The sequence below is a fragment of the Typopeltis vanoorti genome, chromosome 15 (genome assembly GCF_054136105.1).
Source record: "Typopeltis vanoorti isolate ZY-2024b chromosome 15, IOZ_Tvanoo_1.0, whole genome shotgun sequence".
NCBI lineage: Eukaryota > Metazoa > Arthropoda > Arachnida > Uropygi > Thelyphonidae > Typopeltis > Typopeltis vanoorti.
Genome location: NC_143563.1, coordinates 35385369 through 35397706, shown reverse-complemented (window position 1 = coordinate 35397706; position 12338 = coordinate 35385369). Strand labels below are relative to the sequence as shown.

Below are 12338 nucleotides of genomic sequence, written 5' to 3'. Positions count from 1 at the left end.
GCAAGAAAAGCAGAAACGAAAAAAATTACCCATTTTTGTGGATCAGAGATGCTACGATATTCTTGAGGAAGTCACAAACTTTAAAGTAGATACAAATGAAAATCTCAAAAGACATAGATAGATAGGTTGCCAAATAAAAAAAATAAAAAAAAAACACTCCTAATTAGATCAAAAAGACCACAACAACAAAAAAAAATGAATGTGAACCATCAGACAGATATAATAACACCGAAATATATATCGGCAATTTCACTTCGAGCAGAGCTCTCAAACATCAGCCTACATCCAACACAGCAATCAAACCAATAAACAATAACTAACCGGTGTCATCCTCAAACAAGCCTACTAAAAAGCTTCGAGGATGCTTGTTGGGACTTTACATCTCAACCGAGATCGGCACAGAGAAAAAAAAATGGATTTATTACATTGAAGTGCTGTAGTTAAGTGCTTAAATACATTAAAAGCAAAATTGTAAAATACGTGGGCTGTTCAATAAGTAATAAGACTAATTTTACTGTGGCGAAACCACTCATCAGAATATTAATTTCTGTGGAATAAAGAAACGTTGCTGTATGTATCAACGAAAGGGGTTGATAGATGGCGTATATGGGCTGATGTGCCAGAGTGGCACGTGACTAAACACGAGCTTGTTTCGGAGCGCCTAGAAGGCGCAACCAGTCTTCGAAATGGAAGCGTCCTTGGAACAGTGTTATGCGATTATATTTTGTGTGCGTTTGCAAAAATCGGCATCGGACAATTTTAACATGATACGCGACGCTTTCCACGATGAAGCAATGTCAAGGGCAAGTGTTTTTTGCTTGCATAAAATTTTTAAGGAAGGAAGGCAAAATGTGGAAGATCTTGAACGTGAGGGAAGACCTTCAACGTCCATCACAGAGACAATGATCAACACAGCAGCGATTATCAAGCACGTCAAAAGGAAGCATCCATTGCTGAAGAATGGCTTCTTATTGCACCACGATAATGCAAGGCCACATATTGCTGGTTGTGTAGTGGACGTTTTGCAGAAGAACAACACAGATATCCTACCACACCCTCCACAGTCCTGATCTCGCACCATGTGTTTTCTGGCTGTTTCCTCAGCTCAAGAAACCACTAAGAGGCCGCCATTTCGAAAGCAACAAAGCATGTGTAAAAGCTGCGGAGGCGGTTTTGAAAGAACTCTCAAAAAACGGACTCTCACATGTGTTTTTAAGAAGTGGATGCAACATTGGGACAAATGCATCGCGTCTCACGGTAGCTACTTCGAAAAAGACCATGTAAATGATTACAATTAAAGGCAGTCTGTTTTCTGTATAAATATAGTCTTATTACTTATTGAACAGCCTACGTATATATACGTAATATAATGTATTGTTATTGTATAAATACAGTTAAAAAAATGTAAGCTTATTCAACCGCAACTGTTAATTACCATCTACAGTAACTATTATTATAGTTATTACATTATATATTATTATACATTATTACATAATAGTTACTACATTAATTATAATAACTAGTTATAATTAATACATTATACAAAAAAAGGAAAGTTTTTGTATGAAATTCAAAAACAGAACATGTTTTGTAAATGCATAATATTTACGATATTTTCCAGTGTATAAGACGCACTCAAGAAATTTAATACGATTTTCTGGAAAAAACCTAAACTTTATAGTATGATTTTAAAAAAAATGGATAGAATAAAATTTTGTTGAAATGGCTATGCCATTTTGCCGATTTTCTTGCACCCATTTCAAAACTTTGGTCTCTAGTTCTGGCCACTTTGCAATTTTACCACGTTCCGTGCGCTTTTCATTACGCAAATTGTACAAAATCTCCTTCTGGTCACACCAAGTTGTAATCATTTTTTCTGTAGGCGGAGGTCCGAAATGTCTTTCAGCTTCCCTATTCCCGTGTTCTTCCGCATATTTTACAACCTGCAATTTGTAACTTGAAGTATACGAATGTCGCCTGTTTTTTTCCATCACTAAAATCTACGGGGAAATATCAAACTGAACACAAAATATCTCAACATGTCAACTCGATACTGATAGTAATCGGTAACTGATTACTCGGATAAGATATTATGAAACTTGAATAGGGGCTCCATGTTCTTAGCCAATGACGCGCTAGAAGTCACGTGAAGGTTACGCGTCAATTTGATTGCACCATTAACCGCCTACAAAGATCTTGGAACATAAAAGGGAGTGCATGTGACTATAATGAAGGTAAAGATTGTTTCCTCTTTTCAAAGTCACACACACTCCCCTTTATGTTCCAAGATCTTTGTAGGCAGTTAATGGCGCAATCAAATTGATGCGTGACCTTCACGTGACTTCTAGCGCATCATTGGCTAAGAATGGGGAGTCCCTATTCAAGTTTCATAATATCTTATCCGAGTAATCAGTTACCGATTACTATCAGTATCGAGTTGATGTGTTGAGACATTTTGTGTATAAGACGCACTTTTTTTACCTTAAGATGAATTTTTAAGGTAAAAAAAGTGTCTTATACACCGGAAAATACGGTAATCATAATTTTAGTAATAAACATTGTATTTTTTGCTGTTTTTATAGAAATCTAATGTGAAAAATGAACCATAATCTGCAGTACTTTGTAAAATACTTCAGAAAGTCAGGGACTCGTTGTGGGAGGCCACACATTACATGCATCAGCTATCATACTTATTCTTGAATTCATTCAAATTCATTCCAGTTACGCACCATCCTATAAGAGAAAAAATCTAGCACTCACCTCCCTTCTTAGCAGCATTAATTCTTAGCTTCCAAGAATGCCTTCTTGTCTTTTCCCCCACCCTCTGTAAAATAAAAAATTCCATCTAACTCACATCGCCCTTCTTTCTCCTGTTTGCTAATGTCTGCAGTTTACAAATTCTCAAATTCTCTTCATAATTAATATTTTATAATCCTAATATAATTTCTAACATTCTCCTTTGCATTCTCTCTACTGTATCAGTATCACCACAGAAGGAGACCTGTATGCATACAAACACATCCATACAAAGTTCAAATATGATCTTCATAAGGCATTATACAGAGACAAAATGTAATCCTTATCTTTACATGTCAAAGCTCGTTTCAGCATTGCAATTATTCTCAGTTGTATTTACAATTTTTACTATATATCTCTTGAAATTCAACTTCCTGACTACTAAAACTCTAACCTCATCAGTTTCTTCTAGCACAATCCTACCAATATAATACGACATTGGATATCAAATCATGTCAAAGTGAATGACTTTACATTTACTGACATCCATTTTCCCATGCCCACAATTCCAGCCTATTCAAATCATTCTGCAAGTACTGCACATCAGCAGCACTCATAAAAATACCGTACCTGACTTTGCATGATCAGCAAATAGCTATGTCGCTTGTCAAATCCATCCCATTATCATTAATGCGCAGATTGAATAACAATGAACTAACGGCTGATACTTGAGGCACAGCATTAGTTACCTCAAATCTTGCAGACTCACATCCCCTGTATACCACTTTTTGATATGTCAGTCAGCCATTCTCTTATTCTATAACCTAAACCCATATACTCCAATTTATGCAGTACCATTCTGTATCTGTCAAAAGCCTTAGCAAAATCCAGAATATCAGTGTATCCATTCCCATCGTCTAACTCAATGGTAAGATTATTATAGATTGTGAGCAAATTGCTAAAACATGACCTTCCTTATAAACCCATGCTCGTTCATTGCAAAGTAGAGATCCCTGTCAATCCATTTCTTAATGTGGATCCTAGTTTTTCGAAAATCTTTCCCATCACCACCACTCCTGAAATACCAATTGGTCAATAGATACACTGTTCTTTGCACCACCATTGTGCAATGGGATTACCATACATTCTTTCTACTCCTGTGGAATCTTCTCTGTTCTGAGACTCAAATTATATTGCCTGGTCAAGGGAATAGCCGGTTCAGCTGAACATTCTTTTAGCCATCCTGCTGATATCCTATCGCAGAATTCTTATTCAATTTGTGCAACAGCTCTAGTACTTTCTTATTCACATGAATTTCCTCATGGTGAAGCAGTTGCAGTGAGTTCAGTGTTGTATATACCATGTTGATAGCTTTAGCAAAATAGCTGCTCATTAGTTGAACAGTCACTTCTGCATCAGTCACAAAAAACCATTTGCATTCAGTAGAATGATTCTTTCAAATTCATTCTTTCTTTTCCTCGAACATAACGATAAAATTCTTGTGAGTTATATTTATCTTGCCGAGTCCTTTTCTTTTCATACACATCTTAGCTTTTCATATAACACTTGTGACTCTTCTCACTTATAATGCTACTGCTTGTATAATTATCGTAACTGACATCATCCTTATGCGTGATATTCCTTCTACATTCTATTCTTACAAATCTCTTGTTTAGTTACATTACACATCCATTTCTTTCCAACTCTATTTATTCTTCGAACCGTAGGGACATTCTGAGATCACATCATTTAATAATTTTTAAACACTTCCCATGCACTCTCGATATCCTCATCCAACAACCAATTCCACTTCCCCAAACCCATCTTACTCAGTTGGTCATAATTTCCTGCTTTATAGTTCAGCATGTAACCTTTTCTGAATTTAGAAATTTGGCAACTTCTCAAGTCAATACCACATGATCACTGTCACCAACTGGAAGTACAATAGTTACGTCTTTAACTCAAACCACCTCTGACACTAACACTCTTTGACCACGAATTAATTCTGTGACATGCTGCTTGGGGAAGTTGTCTCGCAACAGTTCAATAAATTCAGTTTCGTTCTTTTCACGTCATTTCACAGCTGCCCAATCAATTTCTGGATAATTCAAGTCCCCTATTATGATTTCCCTTTTTGCATCCATTGTATTTATTTGACGGTGCATTTCTTCACCGCTAGCATCCGATCCACCAGGTCTGTAACAACACTCCACTATGTATTTGATCTTGTTATACTTCACCTGACACTACTTTACTGCTCGAAAGGTGCATTGGATACATACACTATCTGATCAAAAGTATCTGGACACCTACTCAAAACTCTAATCAGACTTTCCCCTGTGATGCACTTTCCAGTAGTAGACATTAATATGGGGTGGTTCCACCCTTTGTTTCTCTAACAGCTCTAACTCTGCCAGGGAGACTTTCTACCAGGTGTCACAACACAACGTCTGGAGGAATGGCAGCCCATTCTTCCTGAATAGTTGTAGCCAGAGCAATTCGTGATGTGGGTCGTTGGGGCATGGAGAAAAGTTGCCATTCTAATTCATCCCAAATGTGTTCTGTGGGATTCAGGTCAGGGCTTTGGGCTGGCCAGTCCATTTCTGGAACGTTATTGTCCACAAACCATTCCCTCACAGACCTTGCTTTATGGAAGGTAGGATTGTCATGCTGATACAGACAATAGTCATCACTGAATTGATCTACCGTAGACAGTATGTAACAGGTCAAAATATCCTTTGTATCCTTCTGCATTTAGATTTCCGTGTAGTGTTACAAGAGGGCCAAGTCCATTCCATGAAAAACCACCACACTAATACCATCTCCTCTAAATTTCACTTCACATGTGGGAATCGTTCTCTAGGCACTCGCCAGAACCTCCCATTGGACTGCCAAATGGTAATGCGTAATTCATCACTCCAAATCACACTTTTCCAGTTCACTGTCCATTGGCATCATTATTTACACTTCATGCGGCACTTAGCGTTCATAGGAGATATGGGCAGATGCTGTCGACCATGGAACCCCATTTCTCTTAACTCGACGCACAGTCAAGATACTGCAATTAGTAGCAGTGCAGAACTCCTGGTTGATTATTTCTCCCGATGGCTGACGATTTTCACAAACCACATTTTTCAATGCTCAGCGATACCTGTCATTAAATGCAGCCTACTCAACCAGGGTTTTGTTGTGGTTGTGTCTTAACGTTTCCACTTCACAATCACGTCACCAACTGTTGGTGACGTGAGATTGAAATGGCGCTGCCAGATTTCATGATGTGGCAATCAATAACTAGTCCATGTTCGAAGTCACTGAGCTCCCTTGACCTACCCATTTCTGCTCGTATGTCTAATCACTGAATGACACACAGCTCCATGCCTCCTTTTATTTTATACCAGTAAGTGATGATGTAGTGACATCTAGACGTCAGTTTACGAATTACAGAGGTGGGGGAGGTCCAGGTACTTGTAACAGGTAGGCTGGTATTCACACGGACAGTATGAAATCGTCTTCATGCCATAGATTATATGCTCGAAATCCAATGGTTTGCATTCCACTTACTGCAAATCATAAAAGCCCAAAGAATTTAGGCACAGGAACACCGCAATTGGACAAATGAGGATTGGGCTCGTGTACTTTTTAATGACGAGTCCAGGCTCACTCTGCAACCAGACAACCGACATATCTTGATATGGCGTGAAAGTGGAACAGGAAGTAATCCACAGTTTGTTTGTGAAAGAAACATCAAGGTGGTGGTTTTATAGCATAGGCTGTAATAAGTATAGATGGCCATACTGATCTCTATTTTATCAGGAACGGTTCCTTAACAGCCGAAAGGTATCACGATGAGATTTTGGAACCTATAGTAGGTCGTCCATATGTTGCTGCAATTGGTCAAAAATTCATTTTTATGGATGACAATGCCTGTTCACACCATGCAAATTTGGTACAAGAGTGGTTTGAGGAAGAAGGTATTGAACGAATGGACTGGTCTGCCTGTTCAGCGGATTGTAATCCAATCGAACATGCCTGGGATGCTTTAGATAGGTGCATTTCTGCTCGACTGGTGCCACTACAATCGTGTACTTTTTAATGACGAGATTCAAGAACTTGACATTGCTCTCACAGAAGAGGGTAAATATCTCACAAGAAGTGTTTGATCATCTTATCCGATCCATGCAATGAAGATGTACCACTGTTTTGGCTGTTAATGGAGACCATACGCCCTATTAAAAATTAAAAGCATTGTTGGCTATTCTTGTTAAACTTATTTCACGCTAAAATGTATAATTTGTTAAATTTGGAATAAATATTGATTATTTAAACAATATTTCATCAATTACACTCTATCCATAAGTAAGATATTTATTGATGTAAAAAAGTAACTGATTGTTATAATTATTTGCAGAAATTTATAATTATCTAACAAATTAAAATATTCCTTAATTGTTTTGAGGCATGTACTCAGAATTTCATTAATAATTTCGGCAAAGTCTATTTACCATAACCAAAAACAATGTAAAAACTGATATATGCATGCAAGCACTACATTGTGTATATAATAATGAAGCAGGGCAGCATCACAGGTCGGGAAAGTTCTAAAAAAGCGCCATCTAGTGTAATGCATTCGATATTCTTTGCCATTGGTCTAATATTCTGAAGATGAGTGCTTTCAAAATTTGGGGGTGTTTCAATCATCAAAATATGAGGTTTGGATACATTCTTAATGAATAGACAGATTCCAGGAAAGGAAATGATTTTTATCCCCAGTGTATCCTGTCGAGGATGTCCAAAGCATTTCAGCATGGACACTTTGAATACCCACCACACCATGATACTTTGAAAAGAAGCTGTCTCACTTCACAGCACCACATTCCTGGAATATGCCCGATAATTCCTCCATGAGCAATTATCTGAGGTAATCTTGCGTAATTTGTTCATGGATCGAGTTGAACAAAAGATGGAAAATTTGCAGAGGACAAAGTGAGGGGAGACTTCTGTGTAAACCGTGTGCCCGTTTAACACAAATTGATTTTTTACAGGACAGCCATATGAATAAAAGTAACAAATGTGTTTATATTTTTGATCGCTAGAGTATCTGTTGTAATCGGTGGTGCACCTTTCGAGTCCCATCACTGCAGTTTTCATGTAGCAACCATTAAAGTAAGAGTGTGAGTGGAGCGTGTCAGTTGTGTCATGAAGCAGAGGGCTGTGATAAAATTTTACTGTGAATTCGAAAAAACTGCTAAAGTGTACCAAGACCTAAAATTTACGGAATGACTATCTGAGCTATGCACTCTAGTTCTGCTGGTTTTCAACGTTTAACGAGTGATGGGAGTCTCGAGACAATGGACTTTTTTTCGACACTGCTGGAATTATTCACTGTGAATTTCTACCCGAAGGCACCACACTGAACGGTCAGTATTAAGAGTAATGCAAAGGTGGTACACCTGCATGCGTTGTTTCGCCACCGCCGCACTGTTTGCTACATGTGAAGAAGTTTCTGGCTTCTAAGTCTATTTGTGTCATTGAACCCCCCCCCTCCCCACCACCACCACCACCTATTCACCATGTTTGCTCCTGCAGACTTTTCTTTTCCCAATGATGAAGTGTGCCTTTGAAAGGGGAGCACTTCAGTAACATTCAATGAGGTGTGACCCACCCCAGACTGAAGGAGGTTCCTGTTGAGGACTTCCACTGTGCCTTCGAACACCTGTATGACAGATGTAAACATTCTGTGGAATTGGAGAGAAATTATTTTAAATCTGTGTAATTGACAATTCCAAATATAGTTCTTCGTTTTGATATAATAATTGTTGTCTCATTACTTAATGGGTACGCTGTGGAAGTGATTCAGTATATATTCATAATGAGAATTAAAGATCTAAATTTCACAATACCAGTTTGCCTGTTCTTAGAGAAAAAAAGTTTCCGACAGAAAAAAAAAATCTTCACGTCACTTACGGGAATTGAACCCAGGTCTTTCCAACCAAACAGCTTCGTCTATACCAACTGAGCTATGGAAGCTAAACTTCATCCATTTACATTAAATTGTGTGACGTTCATATTGATAACCATGTAAATATCATCTCAGGAAACAAATAGAACTTATCATTTCTCATGGTAGAGGTGCTGCTCTATTAGTAACAGCATTACTACAACTTAGATGTTCTCAGCTTAGAGACAAATTGAAATAATTTATACGAAAACGAATTCAGATTTATTAAACTTGTGCTGATTTTTTCCCTCAGTTTCCATATTCTATGACTACTAAGTGGCTGGACAAAAGAGGTTTATGGATCACCATTTGAGAAACCCTGCTCTAGAGATTAAACATGGTATTGTCTTTTCAGCTCTCAGTAAGAAAGATAATGGTTACGCACTAATAAAAATCTTATACAAATCGCTCACAGCGGGATCGGGCCTATGACTTTCGCTTAAAAAACCTGGGACACTTAACTTACTCACCAGGCTGACTATTGTGATTAAGACTTCTTTGCTCCAAGTTGGGATAAGTTGTTATACAAAGATATGAAATGTTATACATCATAGAAATGAGACTAATGTTCTCCTTTCCATTAGAAAGAAATATAAATTTATGGAAATTTAGTGATGGCTAAAGCAGAAGTCTACAGTGCAATCGAAACTATTCCTCAAATCAATACCAATCTATGAATTTATTTATTCATATGGAGTTTCCTCCCTTTTCTCCCCCATCCCTATTGGGTCGAGTTGAGCCCCTCATGGGGGATTAAGTATTTATGGCTGTAGATCCGTGTGTTCACTGCCGGTTTGCCTGCTTGCTGGATGAAAAACCTCAGATAAACGGGGGGGGGGGGGGACCCTGCTGTCCATGCCCAAGACCGGCTAACTTGGCTATGGCTGAGGAAGATCCTTAAGCTCCTCACGTTGGCGACGGGAATCAAACCCAGGACACTCCTTCTCCAGGCATATGGTTGCGAAGCGCATAGCCACTCGGTTAACGTGGACAATCTATGAATGATATTACTATATTATCAATAAGTCAAAGGACTCGTGAGTGTACTCTACTCCACTATTTAATCCTTCAACTATGTACTTCGTCCACGACCACCAATAGTATTGTTTTATTTAAATCTATAAGGAAATCGGCCTCAGAATTTTCGGGAAAGAGAGTACTGACCCTACTCTACTGAGATCACGTTTCAACTATTTGAAAAATAGGAATTAATTCACACGTGTTTATTTATTTTTTACTGTATGTATATTTATGTATAAATCAATAATCTGATTTTGGATTTTTTAGTCTTCATATATTTCAATATTATAAAATTAAAATTTTAAAATAAAATATTAAAAACTAAATAAATAAATATCGCTTTTTTCTCCTTTGCTAGGTATCTGTCAACAAACCAGTTGTTACTAACTTCAGATGAAGATAATCCAGAAGATGCTATGGAAGCAGCAATAGAAACTGAATTTTGTGCCAGGAAGTATTTTTTAAGCGAACTTCAATGGAAGTGTAGTACATATCTTAAAAGAAATCCAATTCTGACAAGGGCATGCACAATACTCTATCTTGCTTTGAAATTCGACCTGACAGAGGTCATCTGCAAGTGTTGTAGAAAGATTGACAGAAACATAGATGACATTATTCAAACTGAGGATTTTCTGAATGCAAAATCAAATATTGTGGAGTTCATTGTAAAGAGGGATTCATTGAACATTTCATCAGAGTTCCAACTCTTCGAGGCGATTTCTATATGGAGCCAGTCTGAATGCTTAAGGAGAAAAGACGAGTACTTAACGTGGATAGATGTACTGGATCCGATTTTGCCCCAAATTCGTTTCAAGTTGATGACAAAAGAGGAACTTTTAATGGTGAAAGCAGAGGGCGTGAATACTGACAGTGTGAATACCAGACCTGAGGTTAATAACAAGAGACGTGTACCCTCTAGCATATATAACACATTATGTGAAGATTATCAATGTTTGCTTTTGCCAAAGGTTGAAACAGGAATATATGGAGATCAATCGAATATATCCGTCATGATCAATGTATCAGAAGGAAATGTCTTTCTTCTTGGACTGAAAATGGTCTTTAAAGACAAAAAATTATTTCAAGACTTTGTTAACATGATTTCTACAAATTCGGTTTTGGCAGACCCTCTTTCTTTTGAGGACTCAAAAGTAACCCCTATTGTGACGACGAATGGAAATAAAAGATTACGGGGAAGAAACTTTCCGGAATATACTGTGAGTGGAGAATTTTGTCCACCTGAGAAGTTAACAAATGGAAAGATTTTAGATTGCAAAATTTTATCAAATGTATCAATCTTGCTATTTGAGCTTCCAAATCCTATTTCTTTCAGTAAAGGAGATGGAAACATAGAGGTTGAATTTACTTTTTCTCTTGTTGAAAATGTAAACTTTAGATGGCATAAAATTGTCTGTTATCCTGATCGTACGATACCAATAATCTGTTCACCGACCAGAGCAAAATTTACTGTGTTGCAGTCTATCTATTATCCGAAGATTGAAGTTGGGCTGATGTGGACACCTTAAGTTGTGGAAATCAATCATTAACATGTTATGACTGCATTGATCACTTACTACAATGGTTTCAGGGCAGCTTGTCCGTTCCCACATTTCGTCCATTACTTTTCTTGTCCATTAGGACATTTCGTCCAATCCTATTTCAATTTGAAAATAATTGGACTAAATGCCCTGAAAGCACCTGGGTTTGAGGTTATTCGTCCAAATAAGTAACTTGTGATCATTAATAATAGTCAATTGACGTTCAAATTTTTTTGTAATTTATCCTTAAAATTTGGCAGTGCTGAATATTTTATCCGTTACACGGCAACTTGTAGTAGGTTAGTCAATTGACACCAATGGGAAAAATTGAGATTGGACAAAATGTCCGACTGGACCAATGTTCCATTGGACAAACTTATAAAAGGACAAAACATCTTGGACCAACTGCCCTCAACCCATTACGATAACTGAATTATTTTTCATAAGCATGCAATATTTCTCTACTGTGAACTTATAAATTAATAAATCCATTTAATTGGATCCACTTTCTTGTATTTAGTAAAAACAATTTTACCAACTGAGTCTTTCTTTAACATGTTGCACTGAGAATCGATTAACATATTCATTCCATCAAGACGTATATAAAACCGATAAGACCCATCAGTGATTTTAAGCTGCATTCGGTCAAGAGAGCACAGCAAACACCTGCCATCTCGTTCTCTTTAACCCTAACATTATCTGCATTGTGTGAGTTCTGGGTCGATTTTGTTTAGTTTAATATGTGAAGCTTGACCAGCGATAGATTGCTAAACTGGGAACTCTGTAAATGGGTCATAAATTGATAAGAGAAAGGAATTGCAATCAGGAAATCAAATAAAAACAATTTTCCATTCAATTATAAAAATTTATACCACTATAACTTTTATTACTGTAACTTGAAATAAATATTAGTGAAAACTTTTAGTAAGTTATATCAGTAAAAATAGACAAGTGCTTAACAAACTACCTAAAATAACAAACTAAAATATTTTAAATTATCATTCAAAAACTTAATTCCAAATTCCCGATAAATACACGGGAACCTT

The 12338-nt window shown here is 37.2% G+C and overlaps 1 protein-coding gene across 1 annotated transcript in view; it reads left to right on the top strand.

The window, feature by feature from the left end:
- LOC150098601 (BTB/POZ domain-containing protein 6-B-like) overlaps window positions 1-11830 on the top strand; it is a 31137-nt gene extending 19307 nt beyond the window's left edge. The window contains exon 4 of the mRNA XM_090405714.1: window positions 10113-11830. Coding sequence (XP_090261840.1) covers window positions 10113-11280 — 1168 coding nt within the window. The 3' untranslated portion in view covers window positions 11281-11830. The remainder of the gene's footprint in view (window positions 1-10112) is intronic.
- Window positions 11831-12338: the final 508 nt, after the last annotated feature.